The 20,366-nt window shown below is 44.2% G+C and overlaps 1 protein-coding gene and 1 non-coding gene across 2 annotated transcripts; one reads left to right on the top strand and one right to left on the bottom strand.

Moving 5' to 3' along the window:
* Nucleotides 1–3,414: 3,414 nt before the first annotated feature.
* On the bottom strand, nt 3,415–3,518 carry LOC122744917. The gene has a single exon (XR_006355251.1). It is a non-coding gene; the product is annotated as a U6 spliceosomal RNA (small nuclear RNA).
* Nucleotides 3,519–10,052: 6,534 nt separating this feature from the next.
* Nucleotides 10,053–19,251, top strand: GTF3C2 (general transcription factor IIIC subunit 2; the record flags this gene model as incomplete). Its single annotated transcript, XM_043980993.1, is given in 31 exon segments — nt 10,053–10,121; nt 10,123–10,176; nt 10,178–10,213; nt 10,216–10,312; nt 10,520–10,561; nt 10,564–10,876; nt 11,427–11,694; nt 11,696–11,704; nt 11,949–12,023; nt 12,025–12,044; nt 12,126–12,338; nt 12,478–12,576; nt 13,120–13,301; nt 13,304–13,346; nt 13,555–13,636; nt 13,639–13,668; nt 13,952–13,967; nt 13,970–13,998; nt 14,000–14,060; nt 14,841–14,866; nt 15,054–15,107; nt 15,110–15,130; nt 15,133–15,187; nt 16,166–16,310; nt 16,413–16,574; nt 16,786–16,873; nt 17,202–17,330; nt 17,780–17,932; nt 18,073–18,180; nt 18,517–18,570; nt 18,572–19,251. Coding segments are annotated over 31 exon segments (2,898 nt in total), but the record flags the coding sequence as incomplete, so codon positions are not given.
* Nucleotides 19,252–20,366: the final 1,115 nt, after the last annotated feature.

The raw sequence follows: 20,366 nt of genomic DNA, 5'->3' as shown, positions 1-20,366 counted from the left end.
CCCACTAGTATAGTATTACTGTCTAATTCCTCTTGTAACTCATTTAACTTCTCTAAGAACTTGGATGCTATACCACTTGGCACATACATATTTAATATTGATATTACTTCATTATCTATAGTACCTTTAAGCAAGATGTAATTTCCTTCCTTATCTCTTTTAATGAGATCTATTTTTGCCTGAGCTTTGTCTGAGATAAGGATTGCTACCCCTGCTTTTTTTACTTTAGCTGAAGCATAATATATTCTGCTCCAGCCTTTTACCTTTACTCTGTGTGTATCTCTCTGCTTCAAATGTGTTTCTTGTAAACAGCATATTGTAGGATTCTGGTTTTTAATCCACTCTGCAATTTGCTTCCATTTTATAGCAGAGTTCATCCCATTCACATTCGCAGTTATTATTACTGTCTAGTCCCCTCCATTCTATTTACCCCCTTTGTACTTTTCCCTCCTTCTTTCACCCTATTCCTCCTCACTGACATTTTACTTCTTACCCCTGCCTCCCCCAATCTGCCCTCCCTTTTTATCACCCCCCTCTCTTTTCTTTACCCTTTTCTCCCTTGCTTTTGTCCTCCCTTCTATCAGTCCCCCCCTTTCCCTTCCCCATTTGCTTCCCTAAAGAATGAGCTAAGTTTCTTTATCCCAATGAACGTATATGTTATTCCCTCTTTGAATCAAATCTAATGAGAGTAGGGTTGAAACAATGTTCACCCCTCCTTTCTTTCCCTCTATTGTAATAGTTTTTTTTTCACCTCTTCATATGATATAATTCATCCCATTCCACCTCCCCTTTCTTCTCCTCCCCATAGACTCCCTTTTTAACCCCTTAATTTTTTTTGTATCATCACATCAAAGACAATTTATATTTATACCTTCTGTGTAAACTCCTTCTCTCTGCCCAAATACATTTACAATTCTTAAGAGTTATGAGTATTATCTTCCTGTGTAGGGATATAAACCGTTTAACCTAATTGGGTAACCTTTTTTTTCCTTCTCTGTTTACCTTTTTAAACTTCTCTTGAGTCTTGTATGTTAAGATTGAATTTTCTGTTCAGTTCTGGTCTTTTCACTAGGAAAGATTGAAAGTCCCCAATGTCATTAAATGTCCATCTTTTCCCCTGAAAGAGAATGCACATTTTTGCTGGGTAATAGATTCATGGCTGCAATCCAAGCTCCTTTGCCTTCTGGAATATCATATTCCAAGCCTTGCAGTCCTTTAATGTTGAAGCTGCCAGGTCCTGAGCAATCCTGACTGTGGCTCCATGATATTTAAATTGCTTCTTTCTAGCTGCTTGGAGTATTTTCTCCTTCACCTGATAATTCTGGAATTTGGCTACAATATTCCTTGGAGTTTTCCTTTTGGGGTCTCTTTCAGGAGGTGATCGGTGGATTCTTTCAATGATGATTTTATCCTCTGATTCTATAATATCAGGGCAGTTCTCCTGAATAATTTCCTGGAATATGGTGTCTAGATTCTTTTTCTGGTCATGGCTTTCAGGCAGTCCAGTGATTCTCAAATTGTCTCTCCTCGATCTGTTTTCCAGATCAGTTGTCTTTCCAATGAGGTATTTCACATTTTCTTCTCCTTTTCCTTCTTTTGATTCTGCTTGACTGATTCCTAGTGTCTCATGGATTCCTTATCTTCCAACTGTCTCATTTTAATTTTTAAGGCATTGTTTTCTTCAGTGAGATTATGTACCTTTTTTTCCATTTGACCAAGTAAATTTTTTAAGGCAGTGTTTTCTTCAATGAGATTATGCACCTTTTTTTCCATTTGGCCAAATGAATTTTTTAAGGCATTGTTTTCTTCAGTGAAATTATGCACTTTTTTTTCCCATTTGGCCAGTCAATCTTTGTGCTTCCTTTTCCAAGCTGCTGATTCTTTTTTCATAGTTTTCTTGTTTTGCTTTAATTTCTCTCCCCATTTTTTTCTTCTACCTCTCTCAATTGATTTTTTTTTTGTTTTTATTTTTTTTGGTGAGGCAGTTGGGGTTAAGTGACTTGCCCAGGGTCACACAGCTAGTAAGTGTTAAGTGTCTGAGGCCGGATTTGAACTCAGGTCCTCCTGACTCCATGGTTGGTGCTCTATCCACTGCGCCACCTAGCTGCCCCTCTCAATTGATTTTTTAAATCCTTTTTGAGCTCTTCCAGGAAGGCTTTTTGTTCTTGAGACCAATTCACCTTCCCTCATGAGGCTTCACACGTAGGCAATTTGAGGCTATTGTCCTCATCTGAGTTTGTGTTGACTTCTTCCCTATTAATACAGAAGCTCTCAATGGAGAGGGCTCTTTTTTGCTTCTTACTCATTATTGCAGCTTATTTATTTATTTTTTAAGTTGAGGTCTGCTCTGGGGGCACCAGGGTCCCTGTTTTAGGCTTCTTGTGCAGGGGTATAGGTGCTGTGTGACCGGCTTTTTACTCTGAGGCCTTTATAGTGTATGTAGTTCACCTCCCTGCACTTCCTGTCTGAGTGCGCTCTGCCAGGCGCCCGATCCCACCTGTCCTGTTCATGGCCCTCCAGCTGGCAGCCTGCCCTCCCGGCCAGTGCAGGTAGGTTTTTCCACTGTCCTTCTTGGCCACCAGATTTTTGAGCCAGGTTCCAGGGGCCTCAGTTGTTTGGCTGTGGCCCGCAGTTCCTGCTGACTTGCCCCGACCCCCTCGGCGCTGGGCTGCTGCCCTGCGCTGGGCCTCCTTTTTGCCCGAGTCAGACTGACCTTTTCCTGAAGTCTTCTAAATTATCTCTGGTTGGAAGACTGTGTCTCTCTGTCTCTTTGCAGGTTCTGTATTTTCAGAATCCATCCAGAGGCTTGATTTAATGTTCTTTTTGAGGGAACAGAAGGAGAGCTCAGGCAGCTTGCTGCTTCCTCTCCACTGTCTTGGCTCCGCCCGCCATTAGCTTTTGAGAAGGATCAGAATTATTACAAATTTTTGCTGAGCTGCTCTTGAAGATTTCAATGTACTTATACCCTATTCTTTCCTTGTGTTTATTTAAAGCCTTTCCAGCTATTTCCTGTGAAGCCAACTGCCTCCCCAGTACTCTTCCCCTATAAGTCCACTGGCAATGTTATCCTATTTGACACAATTTACAACCCTGAAAAAAAAAGTGAACAATTTCTTCCTTGCTATAGCTGAATGGGAGTCATTTAAGGCACACAAAGCCATCACTGACAGTATTAGGACTATTTGGACCAATATGCTTCAATACCCAATCCATTACAATGTTCTTTGACTTGAATACTTCAATGTATCTGTGTCCCATAGTTTCTCTGCTTTTTCTCAGTGCCAATTTGATTTTATCTTCTCATTCCAATTCAACAAATGCTTCTCCACTCAGGCATAGGTGAAACAAATGGTTGATACCCCATTATGAATTTTGTATTCCAAGAAGTATTGGACTTTGTTGGCTGAGCAGGATGAAAATATGGAACGCTTCATGAATTTGTGTGTCATCCTTGCACAGGGGCTATGCTAATCTTTGTATTGTTCCAGTTTTAGTTCATGTGCTGCCAAAGCAAGCACTGTCACTAGATTTCTTAGGAGCACTTGCTGTCGAATTTGCAGTATAGAACCCTTGCTTTGCTTCTGTGACCCATTTACAAAAAGGTGGTCCTGGGCAAGGCTGAGTCTTCCCAAGGCAAACACTATTAGCTTTAGACTTAGGCTCCATTTTGCAGACTGTTTCCATCAACTGGTTGAAATCTGATGAAAACTGTAGGAGGTAAACATCTACCAGACTGTATTTTATCTCTTGGTGGCATATCAGACTTCTGTGGATGTGTCTCATTTGTTTCCTCAGGCTAGACTGCTCCTTTCTGTATCAGTCTCTGACTGAATATTCACATCAATTACAAACTCCGAGACAATTTCCCTCTTGGATCAATCATGCATTTGATGAACATGGCAAACACTTGCAATGGTATCTTATCACCAACATATCTCTACTTTTTGCAAACAGGTTTACTACTATGTGATTCCAGGCTTGTTAGTCATCAGGCCTTATAGAATCTAAAAGTCAGTCCTGTTGCTCTTTTCTAATTCATATCCTTCCCAATCCTGTAATGATTCTAACATACAAATGATCCTAAGCTTCCCATGTTCATTCCCCAAGAAGAAATAGTTCCTCTCCAAAAAAGATTACTAACTTAGGCCACCAGCATCCTCTGCTACAAGACATCTAACTTCAGCCCTACCATTAGTTTAGGGTTCTCTTAGAGATTCTACCTTCTGCCCTCCCCATGGGTCAGGTTTCTCTATCACTCTTCTCATTTCCCCTTCTGTGACACCCTATTTGTTCAATGTGGCCTCTATTCTTCTGACCAACTCCTCTTACTCCTCAAAAGGAATTTTGGAGATTAGTTGCTGTCTCTTACTGTTAGAACATTAAGGTCATTTAAAATAATCCAATAGATCAGATAATTCAGAGTACTGAGTAATCTCCCAATCCTAACCTTGCAAACCACTTCCTCCAACTCTTTCAAACTTCTTTTCAATGATTTTATAATGTCTATGTTTTTATGTTCTGGACCAACTCATAAAATCTAGATACCCTTTGCATCTCCACTTCTGTAATATGACAATGTGTTTTTTTCCATAAAAGTATTTTATTATTTTCCATTTACATGTAGAGATGGATTTCAACATTTATTTTTATAAGATTTCTACTTTCAAATTTTTCTATCTCCCTCCCCTCCCACCCCCCTCCTCAAGACAGCAAGTAATCTGATATAAGTTATATATGTACAATCACATTAAACATATTTCTGCGCTAGTCATGCTGTGAAAGAAGAATCAGAGCAAAAAGGAAAAACCTCAAAAAAAGAAAAACAACAACAAAAACAATAGAAATAGTATGGTTCAATCTGCATATAGATTCCACAGTGGTTTTTTTTTTCTTTCTGGATTTGGAGATCATTTTCCATCATGGAAACTATCTATGACAATGTATTTTAATCAAATAAGAACCTATCGGTTTGACAGACTGATCAAAAATGGTAGTACTCAACAAACCCATAATGCTTAAGTATTAAACATGAAATATCATATGCTACAATAAGGCAGTGCTGCGAGTGATACTTAGCAAAAAAAACCCTAGTAAAGCAAGTATGCAAATTGGTAATAATATGATAGCAAGAGCAACTTAATTCATAAACCAACAATTGGTAACTAGATACACATCTAATAAATCAAAAGCTACTGTGTATACATATTTTCATCAGAGCAATGCAACAATTAGTAGCACTGAAAATAGATACTTTGCATTTATAAGCAATTTATAAATGCATTTGATTGCTTGTTAGAAGACCACCAAATGAGGTACTTAAAAGGAAAAATGGAATATAAAGTAGCAAAACCAAAATTAAAGACAGAAACTGTCTCGAAAATTTCTGAGTCCAAGGAAGAAAATAAACAGCGAAGTTTTGAAGCCGTGGAAAATAGGTTTATTGAGAGAGGGTAACCTGTCTCACAATAAAGTTGGTCAGTCCGGAGTAGGACCTGAAAGACCCCGAGTTCTACAGGTCTCTAGAGGACTTTTATATCCCTATGTGGCTTAAATGCATATATACCTTACTATTTTAAGACATTAACACCTCCCATTTTATCTCTGTCACAAGGTCAAATGGTACAGTTCATTACATTCAGTTGAGATTCTGAAATTCTTACAGATGTTCCTTTAACTGTTAATGGACAGGGAGATCTTTGGTTTTTTTGGACATAAAGGTTAGTTATGTCTTTTCAGCTGATTGGTTGAACATCTAGGACATCAGCTTGAGGAGTCAATGTTCATATACATGACAATGTGTCCTGGTCAGGCATGATCTCAAATGACCTGATTGGTCTGCTTCAGCTTGAGGAATACTATCTTTAGAAATTGTGGTTAGGGACAGCTAGGTGGCGCAGTGGATAAAGCACCGGCCCTGCATTCAGGAGTACCTGAGTTCAAATCCGGCCTCAGACAGTTGACACTTACTAGCTGTGTGACCCTGGGCAAGTCACTTAACCCCCATTGCCCCACAAAAAAAAATTCTAAATTAGAAGTAATAGGTAAGGACAACCAAGTTTGTACAGGTAACCATCGAAGGTATCAGGAAAAAAAGATAAGCGGTTTTCCGTTAAGAGGTAGGAGGGTATATGCTTTCCCAACAGAGAGGTTGGAGAAGCAGCTAGATGTCATTAACCCAGGGAAATTTCTCTCACTGGCCCACTCACTGTCGACCTTGGGTGTTCCCCTTCTCGCTGAACCCCTCCCCTACGAGCAGTACAGGATGAACCGACCCGTCCCCAGTATGGGGACTCTGGGGATCTCATCCTCCTTTTCCCGGCCCGCTCCGCGCTCTGCGGACCAGACCCTTCAGAAGACAGGTCCAGCAGCTGCTCCTGCCTTTGAAGGCTTTCTGCGGCTTCCCACCAAATCCGAACCTGGAGAGCCCTTCTGTGCAACTTCCTTCCTCCTCCTGCCCCAGCTGTGGCCCCACCAACCGCCACTCCCTGTACCACAGTGGCTGGACAGAAGAAACATTCGGAGAGAGACCAGCTCTATTTAACTAATAAGGGGGAGAAGAAGAAGCACTCAGTACAGATCACTGAAAGGTCGAGAAGGGCAATGCGCATGTGCAATGTTCCTCACCCACCCAGCCCCACAAAAAACTACAGTTCGCGGACGACTTTTCCAAAGGAGGCACTCAATGGACGGATCCATAAAGACTTAGCCACATTTCTTTCTTTCTTTTTTTTTTTGGTGGGGCAATGAGGGTTAAGTGACTTGCCCAGGGTCACACAGCCAGTAAGTGTCAAGTATCTGAGGCTGGATTTGAACTCAGGTCCTCCTGAATTCGGGGCCAATGCTTTGTCCACTGCGCCACCTAGCTGCCCCTTAGCCACATTTCCTAATGGAATCAGTAGGAGTCCAGGATACAAGTCACGCCTTTCTAAGATTGACTCCACCCCATTCCCCTAACAACCAATCCGAGATCGGAGGCCGGGAGTTTACGGTAGACCCTTAAGTGTTCCGAGGTATGTGTATTAACAAGACGTGGCTGCATCCCACACGTCATCTGTCCGCGACCGGGGTGGTCTAGGCCGCGCCATCTTCGAACTTGGACTTCCGGTCGGGCTTCGGTGGTTGGTGAGTGTACGGCATCAGCCTCCGCGCGGCCCGAGGACAGCGCCTTTTGCTCCCCGCCTCCCCCTGGTAGCGGCGGAATGACGGCTCCCCTCCCTTGCTCCGCTTGCCAGGAATAACACCAGCCTTCCCCTCACCCTTCTCCCCACCTCCGCGGGCGCCGCCGCTCCCGCCCCCTGGTCCTTCAGTAATAACGCCGCCGCGGCGCGCGCATCCCCACCCTTCGCCCCGGGCGGCGCGTGCCCGGCCCTAGGGAGCCGCACCGTGCGGCCCTTGACCCCTGACCCATGACGTGTCTCCTCTCCCGTGGCCCGCGGGGGTCCGGTCAGGTCAGAGCGGTGCCTAGCGGGCCTGGCTCCTCCCTTGGTGCTTACCAGAACTAACGGGGCCCTGGGATCCATCACTTCCAACCCGCCCTTTTGACAAATGGGGTGACCGAAATCAGAGAAGGGACAAGACGTCACCCGATCTTAGATTGAGGCCTTCGAGGGCCCCAGGAAGTCATCTAGTCCAACTTCTTCGTTTTATAGAGGAGGAAAATAAGGCTCAGAAAGGGGAAGTGACTTTTTCCGGGACCCATAGCAAGTTTGCTGCTGGCCTGGCCTCTAACTTAACTTTCCTCAGTTTTAAGATGGGGTACTTTATAGTCCCAGTGTTCCCCATCAAATTCAACAAATCTGTCGGGCGTTTATGGAATGCCTGTGATGTAATAATAATAGCTGGCATGCATGTAGCGCGGAGAGCAATTTATAGATATTATTCTCACAATAACCTTGGGGAGTAGGTCCCCCCTTTTTACAGATGAATAAACTGGTTAGGTAACTTGGGGAGTCCGGTGAGGCTGATTCCAGGGCCCACGTTATATCCAATATACCACCAGCTGCATGGTGCTTGATACAAAGACAAAATAATTATGATAGCTAGCACTAACATAGTGCTTTACAAACATCACATTTGATCCTCACATCATCCCTGGGAGGTAGGTGCTCTTACTATCTCCATTTTACTGTTGAGAAAACTGGGACAAGCAGGTTAAGTGACTTGCCCAACGTCACACAGCTACTAAACTTCTAAAACCAGATTTGAAAATGTATTCCTGAGTTCAAACCCAACATTCTATCCACCATTGCCCCCGGGTACCTTGATGAAACAGTTCTTCCTCTCAAGAAGTTTACAATCATCTTGGGGAAGAGGGTATACAGGATGTATACATAAATGTAAAATAGGTCCCCAAAAAAAGACAAACTAAGTAGGAAAGTAATCAGGAAAGATTTTTTGAAGGAAGTCACACCTGAATTTTGGAGGAAGCTAGGGTTTCCAAAAGGCAAAATGAGGAAGGAGAGTATTCCAAGTATGCTAGACAACCTGTGCAGAGGCTTGAAGGTGGTACATGAATTGGCACATTCTGGCAACAGCAGGTAGCCTAGTTTGGCTAAAATGTACAGTTTACAAGGAGAAGTAATATAGAATCAGGCTGAAAGATAACCTGGAGCCAAATTGTGATGGTCTTTCATTTTGCAGGGCAATGAGGGTTAAGTGACTTGCCCAAGGTCACACAGTAGGTGTCAAGTGTCTGAGGCTGGACTTGAACTCAGGTTCTCCTGAATCCAGGGAAGGTGCTTTATCCACTGTGCCACCTAGCTGCTCCCTGTGATGGTCTTTTCAATGCCAAACATAGAATTCATTTTTATCCCTGAAGCAATGTTGTTGTTTGTCCTTCATTCTAAAAGAGGACTGTGACATCAGGGTGATGTCATCACTTGCAGTGAACTTGATTTAAGTAAGAGAGGGGCTGTGCAAGGTTACCAACCTCACTTTCTTCTCCAGGGCAATCTGGGTCCAGTTAGCAAGAGATACATTAGACGACTGGAGATGCAGTTGGGGTTAAGTGACTTGCCTAGGGTCACACAGGTTAGTGTCTGAGGTGAGATTTAAACTCAGATCCTCCTGATTCAGGGCCAGTGCTATATCCACTGCGCCACCTAGCTGCCCTGACGCAGTAGGGAAACCATAGAAGCTACTTAAACTAGGGAAGGTAATATTACACAATCGAATTTGTGCTTTATGGAATATCAGTTTGTGACTGTGGAGTATGGATTCAAGTGGGGGGGAAAGCCGGGGCACAGGGAAACCCAGTTAGGTTTTCCCATTGTCCCAGGTGAGGTGATGAGGGCCAGAACTAGGGTGGTTGTGACATGAGTGGAGAGCTGGCTGTGAGGGAGATGTCTATTTTGTATATATTTTTGGTTTACTTATCAATGTTATAGTTTCTCACAAGAATGTGTATTTCTTGAGCACAGGGACTGTCTCACTTTTGTCTTTGAATCCCCAGATCTTAGCACAATGCCTGGTGCATAGTAGGTGCTGTATTTCCTGGCTTGGGCCCCTTCCATGCCTGGCGGACAAGTACATGCTGAGTATAGGCACAAAAAGGTGCATGGGGTCCTCTGACACAAGTCAGTTAGTATTATAGGAATGAGCAGCCCAAATCCTTCCTCTTCACTATGAACTGGTAGCACTTTCATTCATAACCCTTAAATGCCCACATTATAGGTGGTAGTGTATTGACAAATCATAATAAAGCTAACATAAATGCTTTCCAAATCCAAGGCCTTCGTTGGCAATAGACACAGGGAGCAATGCCACACTATACCCTGCAGAATATATTCTGGAGTGAAATGTTATCTCACAAGGGTTTTCATAGCTAGATTCTAACTACTCTGTTAGTTCTTCCCTGAAAAACAGAACCTGTCCATTTCAGTCTACTGACTACGTGTGGTAAGCAAAGAAACTTGACTTGGGGTGGTGAGGAGGTGTGTAGAGGTAGAAGTTAGGGTATCAAAGCTAATAGCAGAGGCAATCAAGAAGTTGGCTCCTGTGGTTGACTTATACACATTTATATGGTATAGGTATAGCCTTGAGAGTAATGCTGATGGGATGCCCTAGGGGTCGGCTGTGTTACACTGGGAGAGGGCCAACCCCATGGCGAAACTACTGCGAGCAGAGTCTCCTAGAAAAGAAGTACCAGACCAACTTGTCCCTGAGGCCCCAACATTTGGGGGCTAAGACAACATGTGAGGATAATTCCATAATGATGCCTCCGGTCTTCTCTTGAACTTGAGTGATCCCTCCAGTAAACAAAGCACCAGATTTTCATCCAGAGCAGGAAATATCTCCAAACCAGAAGGACAAGGTATGGAGCCAGTCTCTCATTTCCTCACCTCAGGGTGAAGAACACAACTGAATTTAAGACCTTTTAAGACTTGGAAGATGGGTTGTGGTGGTTTTTTTCCTTCCTTTTTGTATCTTAGGGAATGTCTACCAAGATCAAGGCCTGAGCATGGATAGAGAGACTCTGAGACCTGGCTCCTTGCCCACAGCCTCTCCTCTTTTTCTGTAGATGTTCCTTCAGGAGTTCCAGGGATCTCTAAGATGAAGGCTCCAAGACTGGCAGGAAGAAAGGCGTTCGGACTCGAAGAGGCCCGAAGAAGGGTGGAGTGGGGGCTAAGGGCGACCACCCATCCACCTTACAGCCTGCCAACCCTCCGTCAGGGACCCTAGGACCTGCTCCTCTGGATCAATCTGCTCCTCCACCTACTACTATCCCTAAGAAGCGAGGCCGAAAGTCAAAAGCTGAGCTGCTGTTGATGAAATTGTCAAAGGGACTAGAGCAGCCTGAAAACCCACCTTCACAAAGTCCCTCTGATAACCCTGAGGCTGCACAGGGGCACGACCCCCGGCCGTCGGGCCTGCCAGAGTGTGAGAATTGTGGGGCTCCGTTGTGGGGGGGAATGATGGGGTATAGTAGGAGTAATTTGCCTGATGTAGGAACAAATAATAATAGCTAACACTTATGTAGCATTTACTATGGGCTAGAAACTATGCAAAGCACTTTACAATTATGATCTCATTTGAAATAGGCTATTTTTGGGTAACACTAGAAGACCAAAAGGAATTTGGGTACACTTCTGAGTTGGAGATGAGATCTTGGTTCTGTGTTAAGACTAAGAGTGGGAGTTTAAGGGTTGAGATTCCCTTTGTTCAGCAAGTACATGGGCTTACCTCCCTTCTTAGCTTCTTGTTCTTTATCTGTGGAGTAGGCAGTTCCTTTCTATAACTTCCATTCTAACTGCATTCCACTAATACTCTCCCATATCTTGATCTGCATGGGAACACAGTATAGACAGAACAGATTTCCCCTTAGCTCTGTTCCCATCTCTACCTTTTTCCCTTCCTCTTTTAACTTGTTTACCCTGTTGTGATCTCTGATTCTCTTCAATGGCCGCTGACCTAATTCTATTCCACAGGGCCCTTCTGTATCTTCAGGAATTAGCTGAAGAGCTCTCATCAGCATTACCTGCCCCAGTATCTTGTCCTGAGAACACTGAGATGGGTAACCCACCTAAACGGGGCCAGAGCCGTCGGCGAGCAGCCTGGCATGGAGAAGAGGAAGAAGATGCAGACTTTGTACTTCAGGCTGAGATAGAAGAAGGGGAGGAAGAAAGCGAAGGCCCGAGTGAGAGCTCATCTGACTTGGAGCTTACAGCACTTCGGGGGAGTGGCCTTCGTGGGGCTGGCCTCAGGGGTAACCTGAAAGGGCAACAGGAGGACTAAAGGGGATCAGAGTTGTTGTTGTCAGGATGCCCCAGGGGCCAGCAGGGTACCAGAAGGACGCTTTTACAAAAAATAATGAGGTTAAGTTAAAAAGCAAGGAGGTAGGACAAATAAATGACTGGGTGGTTGGCAGACAGGAAACTGGGTGGGCCCAATGGGAAAAAGATTTTACTAGGAAAGTTAAGGCATATGAAATATCTCCTTTTATCTTTCAGAAACAGAAACAACAATGCCGGGGACTGGCTCCCAATGGCTTCCCAATTCTATCATGGCCTCCTGTTTGGAAAAGCCCTCAACCTCACCAAGACCCTGTGAGACCTTGGGGATGGCAAGGGGGGCAGCACGTAGTTAAGGGGGTATTTTAGAATGGGAAGTTGAGAGATTTAAAATAGCCATGGTCCACGAAGAAGTGAAGAAAAGCTAACACTTCGTGAGGTTATAATGACAACAGTGACTGAAAGGCGAAGGCTCTGGACCTTGGTTCTTACCCTTTCTTCTCTTGGTAACTCTTTCTCTGTCCTCTTAGTCGAGAATCGAGCCCATTCACACTGGGAGTTTCCTGAATGGATCCCTTCAGCCTCGAAGTGGCACTTACTATCTGAAAGGTAAGCCTAAGTAGTGTCCTTTAAGCTAAGGAAGTCACAGGAATAAAAGGAAATGCTAGAAAACTCCAGAGGTAAAATGGGAGCTCTCAAAGATATGGGGAGATAATGAAGGCTCATTGTTCCTTTTATCTCCCTCTAGTGAAGCAGCTTCATATTTGCCTCAGGAGCTGAGGTCTCCTCTTTTCTCTGTGCAGCGGGAAGGTCTTCCTGAGGACAGCACTCTCTATAGGATAAATAGGTGAGAAGGGTTAGCTTTAGTCAGCTTCCATTTCTGCCCGTGGGGTGAGGACCGAAAAATAGCAAATAGATGACAATTTGTTCTCCTTTTCCACACCAGGGAAGGACTAGTCATTCTATTCCTAGGGGGCGTGTGGGTCCTGTGACCACAGAGGTCATATGTGGTTCCAAGGTTATAGGAGAGTGTGGTGGCTCAACACAAGTTAGGGTTTGTTCTTCTCTGTGCCTGGAACAACCAAACACTGAGTGCCTTGTAGTTCAGAGCTCTAGGAGCCAGGCCAGATCATCTAGGGCCATGGTAAGCTCAAGATTCATTATTGATGATGGGTTAGAACATGATTAGAATTGGGAAGTAGGAGAAATAAGGTGTTGGATGAATATGTGCATGTGCTTTAATTTTTTATTCTGTTAGACTTTCCTCATTTCCTAACTAATAACCCCAGTTTTATTGTTTGAATCAGAACTAACTTAGATCTCTCTCTTCCCTAACCCTTGCAATCCAGTTATGTCTTACCTAAGAACTCAAACTTATCTTCTTCTATAGGTTTAGTTCACTAGCGCCACATCCAGAGCGATGGGATGTGTCCTTCTTCACAGGGGGACCACTCTGGGCACTAGAATGGTGCCCAGTACCTGAAGGTGCTGTTGCTTCCCAGTATGTGCACTGTTCTGCAGCCCCAGCATGAATGAAACCCCATTCACTGAGCCGGCCTTATGAAGGCCCGGGCTTCTACAGCTTTGGAACCTTGGGACACTGCAGCAAGAAAGCTGGTGAGGTGGGGCTGGGAACCCTGCAAGAGGAGAGCAGGACTGGAATGGGGATAGACTGGATAGGGGGGACTGGGAAAGCTCCAGAAAACTCTGTTAGAAAGACTGGGGGAAGAAACCCTCCCATAAAAGACAAGTTTTGCTTCATTGAACGTGGTATATTGGCAAGAATACTTACTATTCATCTCCCTATTTCATCTTCTCCTTCCAGTCCAAACAATAAGGCCTTCCTTGCCTATGGGATTGCTTGTGATCATGGGTGCATCTGGGACCTCAAGTTCTGCCCTAGTGGAGCGCTGGGAGTTGCCCCAGCACTTCAAGAAAGGTACATTCTGAATTGGGGGGAGAAATGAGGATAGAATTTAGACTCCAAGTTTAGATCCAGAGGAGTCTAATTTAGATGTCTCCTGGAGGAGCCCTGAGAGGTCCCAGGGTTGGGTGGTAGTAGGCAGTAGAAGTGAAAGGGCAGCTTGTTTGAGAGAGTCTGGGTATCTGGATTCTTGGGGAGGGCCAACCAAGAAATAGATACTTTCTAAGAGGGCAATAAAGGCAGAAATGGTTATGGTAGGAGTCTGAAGATTTGGCTTTGCTCTGGCCTTATCCAATAGGCTCCTTTCCTGCCCCGACGGGTCTCCTGGCTCTGGCCTGTTCAGATGGGGAAGGTGCTACTGCTTAGTCTGCCCCACCCTGAGGAACTTCTGGCCCTTCAGCCTCAAGGTAAGGGCAATACTAAGTTTTTCAGGGCCCTCAGGGAGGTACCAGTCAAAGCACAGGGAACCATGGTTCTTGGTAAGGACTCACATACCCCCATTCTTCTTTATAACACTGTTCATCCAGCCTACACATACTGATGGATAGATAGATCTCTTGCTGTATATATGTTAACTGTCTTGGTAATCTGGCTGCACATGCTGTGTAAAATTGTAATCCTCTGTCCTACTTTCACATAGTCTTTCCTTCTCTCACTTCATGGCTAATCAGTTATATAAAGCGTCTTACTGAGAAAAGACAGCCTCAGAGTGACTTTCCTCTGTCATATACTGGCTTGTGTGACCCTGGACAAGTGTCACTTCTCAATGTCTCACTTAGCCCAGACTAAAATGGCAAAACAGTTGTCTGCATTGGTGGAAAGAGCCCTTACTAGTAATTCCCTAAGCTGAGGGGAATCATGGGTCTGGACCTAAAACAAACAAACAAAAAAGATTCTGTCAGGGTTGCTGCTGCTGATGGGATGCACTAGGCTCCTGTCCCACATTTTCTCTAGTTGTCCTGTTCCCCCTCAAACCTTGTGTACCCTTCTTCCTGTTCCTCTTTTGACATTTTACCCTCCTGTGAAAGGAGGTATAGGAAGGTAGAGGGAAGAAAGGGTGCCTAGGTCTCAGCTGAAGCAGCTACAAGAGAATAAGGGGGTAAAAAAATAGAAGCCATAGGTTATGGAAGGACTCCAAGGAGGCCCGTGTCTCTCATTCATTACTGTGTCCATCTCTTTCCTCACAGATGCCCTCAAGCCTCCTATCTATAAGGTGAGTAGGGAAAAAATCTGTTTCTTTCTAGCTGATACTCCATCTGACCTTTAACCTTCTTCAAATTGGTCTTCTTGCCAGCTGCTGCCTATTTTTTATATAACCTTCTTGCCCTCTTGACTAAAGCCTGCCCTGAGCCTCTTCTGAAATAGATGTTACTAAGTCCCACTCTTCTTTAACCTTACAGGTACAGTGTGTGGCCTCTCTTCAGGTGGGCTCAGTACAAGCAGGGGAACCCTCTGGAAATGTGGTCAGTGTTTTACCCCTTGCCTGGAGTGCCAACTCAGCCCCATCAGCATCTGGCAGCTGGGTTCTATGATGGTAAGTGGGCACAGAAGCAACTTTAAAAAAAAAATTAAATTCTATTTTATTTTCATATCTGCATTTTCCAACTCGAATTCCACCTTTTCCACCCCACCTCCCTGGCCAAAAAAAATTGTCCAAAAAACTATGTTTCAGTCTGTACTATGAGTCCATCCCCTCTCTTTTGGAAGGTGGGTAATATGTTTCATCTTGAGGCCTCTGGAATTGTGATTGGTCATTGGATTTGTCAACATTCCTAAGTCTTTCGAAGTTGTTTGTCTTTATAGTAATGGTGTTATTGTATAAATTATTCTCCTGGTTCTGCTCCCTTTATTCTGCATCAGTTCATCTGAGTCTTTCCGTATTTCTCTGAAACCATCCCCTTCATAATTTCTTATAACACAATAGTATTTTATCACATAAATATGGCATAACTTGTTCAGCCATTCCCAACTTGACAAGTACTCCATTAGTTTAAAATTCTCTGCCATCACAAAAAAAGAACTGCCATAACTCTTTTCGTACATATGGATCCTTTTCTGCTTTCTTTGATCTCTTTGGGGACAGTACTGCTAGGTAGTACTGCTAGCTACCAGTAGAGTGTATATACAGTTTAATAGCTTTTGGATCATAACTCCAAAAATTTTTTCCCGAATGGCTGGACTTTCACAGCTCCATCAACAATGCATGAATATACCTGTTTTCCCACAGCACTTCTAGCATTTGTCATTTTCCTTCTTTGCCAGCTTTGCCAGTTTGCTGGGTGTGTGGTAGAAGTTCAGAGTGGAACTGTGTTTTTGAGGATACAGGGCAGGTTGAATAGATGGTAGCTTTGGTGGGAAAGTTAAAAGTGGCTACTCAAGCTGTGTCACTTGTTCCTTTCTGACAGTGTTTGAAGCTAAGGGAAAGTGCCCAAGGGCCCTGGGATAGGAGACATTAGTGAAGGATGAGGTCATGGCCTGTTGTGTTCATAACTAGTATTTGTCTTTACCTTAGGCACAATAGCAATCTGGAACCTGCCTACTACATCACTGTTGCAGCGTGTTCGACTCCCAGATGGCTCCTTGAAACTCTATCCATTTCACTGCCTTCCAGCCCATGATCAGGCCGTGCGTTGCCTTCAGTGGTGCAAAGCAAATAGGTACAGAACAGGGGGAGCAAAGGAGATAAATGACAATCAATGGGATAGGTCAATACTTATGGGGCCTGTTGAGTAATGTCCTGTTTTTCAATCTTTTCATAGTAACTTTCTAGTCTCTGCTGGAAGTGACCGGAAGATAAAATTCTGGGACTTACGAAGACCCTATGAGCCTATCAACTGTATCAAACGTTTCTTAAGCACAGAGTTGGCATGGCTGCTCCCTTACAGTGGAGTTACTGTGGCCCAGGACAACTGCTATGCCTCGTATGTAGGGCAGGGAAAAAAGGAGTTGGGATTAGAGGGGCTGGGTCCAGTGGGTGGGGATGCCAGGGGTGCTGGGTGTTTTGGCCAGATGTGAGTGAGAGTCTGAGGACTGAATCTGATCTCAGGCTACATAAGGACTGACACCCGTCTCTCTCTCTCTCTCTCTCTCTCTCTCTCTCTCTCTCTCTCTCTCTCTCTCTCTCTCTCTAAGTTATGGGCTTTGTGGGATTCACTACATTGATGCTGGTTTCCTTGGTTTCAAGGCCTATTTCACAGCCCCTCGAAAAGGCACTGTCTGGGTGAGTTTTTCCTTATCCCTTTATTACTCTAAGTGGGGGTTCTTAACCTGGGGTCCATGACCTTGCTTTTAAAAATATTTTTGTAACTGTATTTAATTGATTTCCTTTATAAATACTGTGTATTTTTATTTTATGCATTTAAAAATATTATTCTGGATAGTTTTTCACTAAAACCTAAAAAGGGGCCCATGGCACAAAAAAAGTTTTAAGAATTCTTGCTCTTGAAAACAAGCAGCAGTCTGTGAGATGAAAGACGAGTATGTTGTATATGTAATACTCATTTAACCACTTAGGAAGACAAGGCTCTGATACCTATGTATTGTTGTAGAGTCTGTCGGGCTCAGACTGGCTTGGGGCAGTAGCTGCAGGGGATATGTCAGGGGAGCTCATTGCTGCTGTGCTGCCTGACATGGCCCTCAACCCGATGAATGTCAAACGTCCAGCTGAGCGCAGATTTGTGAGTATCTCAGTATCTGATAGAAATGCCATCCACTGGTTCCCCCAGACCATCCACCTTTCCAGCTTGTCTGAATAAATAATGTAAGCTTTCTTCCAGCTGGGGTTGGTTCAGTGGGAAAAGCACTGCATTTGGAGTTTAAAGCACTGGTTTAGTATTTGTGTGGCCCTGGGCAAGTCATTTATCTTTGGCATGATGTAGTAGGAATGTGCTGGATTGGGAGGCAGAAGACCTGGATTTGAATCCCAGCTTATTGTTGGGGCAAATCACTTAAGCTTTCTGGGCTTCATTTTCCTCAAGTGAGGGTCCAGCTCAAACCTATGACCTAAATGTATTTTTTTTCTCCATCTGCATTTTCTTGATCACTACACCTTTCCTACTCCAACCTAGAGTCTTACTAGAACTAGTATTTGGTTTTTTTCCTTTTTCCCCTCATCCTGTCTTGATAGCCCATATACAAGGCAGATCTGCTGCCCTACTGGGAGGGTTCTGAAAACCAAGATCACCATGCTGCCTCACCTTTGGTCCCTGGACCTCCCAAGGCCAGAACTTATGCTGAAACAGTTGAACATCACTACCTGGTCTTCAGAGACACAGACCTGGTATGTTGGGACCAGTGGGTAACCAAAGAATCAGGGAGAAGAAGGGATTTCTGTGTTGTAGGGAATAACTATGAGGCCCAAGAAGGCCCTTGGTATAAAGGCAGTAGCCTAAGACTTAAGTTGACACTGCTTCACTACAGCGTGGATTCCAAGATTTGCTTCAAAGGGAACCAGTGCTTCGAATGCAAGAAGGAGAGGGACGCTCTCAGCTGTGTCTGGATAGGCTACAGTTGGAGGCTGTTCACAAGGTATGTTCATAGGATCATCATTTTATAGATGAAGGAATTAGGAGATCATTTAATCCAAACTCCTCATTTTACAGATGAGAAAACAAACCAGGCTCAAAGGGGATTTCTCCTTTCCTCTCTCCCACCTCCTGCCACTCTTTTCTCTTTCTCACTCAACTTCACATGTACATTCTTCTGTCCAGTCCTCTGATTTCTTCTTATCTTATTCTTAGGGCCTATAGTCAGGATCAAGGACAAGTTAAGTGTTTTATATTAAATCTCCTGAATACTTTGGCCCATGGTGGTCTGTTCTATACTAATTTAGAAGCCTGTGTACATCATCTTTGTCTCTCACAGGTACGTTTCAGCCCAAACTTGGACTCTTATGGTTGGTTGGTTTCTGGAGGCCAGTTCAGGACTGGTGAGGGTACATTGTGTTCGTGGCCTTACCTCCCCTTGGGCCACCGGATGCAGCTTGAGAGCAGAGCCCCACTTCAACGCAATGTTCCAGCCACCCTCCCCACCTCAGGGGCCCAGCTTTCCCCCAACCAACTACCACCTGCTGCCCAACCCATAGGTTTGTTGAACATGGAGCCATGGGGATTCAGGATTCCTTGGTCCTGATGCTACTTAGTAGCTATATGACATTTAACAGCTCTGAGGCCAACAAAATGGAAACTTCCCCAAATTGCGAATCTACCCAAGTCTCACATCTTCAGAATGGTACAGTAGAATTTATAGTCAGAGGACCTCGGTTGGAATCCTGGTTCATCCAGTTATGGGCCTCAGTTTGCTCATCTATAAAATGAAGGAGTCGGATCAGACCATGTGTTCCTTCCAGCCCTAAATCTACAATCCTGTTAGGCTGTGAGGTACTGAATCCTCAGGACTCTACAGACTGATCCTGTTTCTCCATAATCATTGCCCCCCCCTGCTGGCAGGGGGTGTCCAGATGTAACTCTAGTCTCCTCAGCAAACGCCATAGAAGCAGCCCTATGCCAGGACATTGGGGTTGGGGGTCAAACTGCTCATATTGAGCCTGTTGTACTTGGAGGCAGAACTGAGTAAAGGTGCTGAGTGTTTTGGACACCATTTTGTGTGCTTGTGTTTTGGGAAGAAAGGAGTGGAGCAGCTACAGTAAGACTGCCAGGGGTCCTCCCCACAGCTGAACCTGCACCCAGAGCTGTGAGGAATGCAGTTCAAATATTTTATTGCACTGGAGCTTCTTTAGTGTCAAACCAATAGGACAAGCACATGGTTGGAAGACTCAGAAAGACCAAAACATTGCCACACATACTTTAGCTACATTGTATGGACTGTGGAATCCCCAGGGCTCAATTACAGAGGGTTACATAGAGATGAGGATACCCTATCCACCTTCAGAAATGCCAACATCCATGACCACAATTATACTCATAGCACAGAAACAGACAAATGACCCAAGGGGGCACCAAAAATATTAGAATTTCCTCAGGGGAGAAGGAGTAATAGAGATTCATCTGATCTGTTCTTTTCAACTATATGTTGGTTTCTTGGCTGGTTTTTCTTCTGCCTCCCTGCCACCATTTTGGTTGTGCCCAAAGAATTAAGAAAATGCAGGAGAAGAAAGTTTAAAGGTTCTTATGCCAAAGAATGGGAAGAAAATGTCACTACTTAATCTGGAGGCTAATATCTTGTGGAGACATCCATGGGGGCTTTTCTTTGCATGGCTTTTCTAACCAATCCTCTCTGAATACCCAAATTCCCAGCAAGCTAACCTATACCTTAATGTTCTTTCCAAAGGGAATTAGAACCCAGAGTCCCTCGAAATGGTCCCTTTTCTCTCCCTTTGCTGAAGGAAAGATAAAATTTTCATTATCAATAATCTACTGGCTTCGAAAGGCTTAAGAATTCTGATCAAATTATTGACCAATCATGACTTCAGAAAAATGATTTCATGTTTCCCGCCTCTTGGCAGATTCATGATAGATTAGAGCTGCATAGTGAAAAATACATTTTGGGGGCAGCTAGGTGGCACAGTGGATAAAGCACCAGCCCTGATTCAGGAGGACCTGAGTTCAAATCTGGCCTCAGACACTTGACACTTACTAGCTGTGTGACCTTGGGCAAGTCACTTAACCCTCATTGCCCCACCAAAAAAAGAAAAATACATTTTTACATATGGGCGACGTGTGAAATTTTCACCTGATGATTCTTATTTGTTACAA

Source organism: Dromiciops gliroides, chromosome 2 (genome assembly GCF_019393635.1).
Source record: "Dromiciops gliroides isolate mDroGli1 chromosome 2, mDroGli1.pri, whole genome shotgun sequence".
Lineage (NCBI taxonomy): Eukaryota > Metazoa > Chordata > Mammalia > Microbiotheria > Microbiotheriidae > Dromiciops > Dromiciops gliroides.
This window is presented reverse-complemented; position numbering and strand designations above follow the sequence as displayed.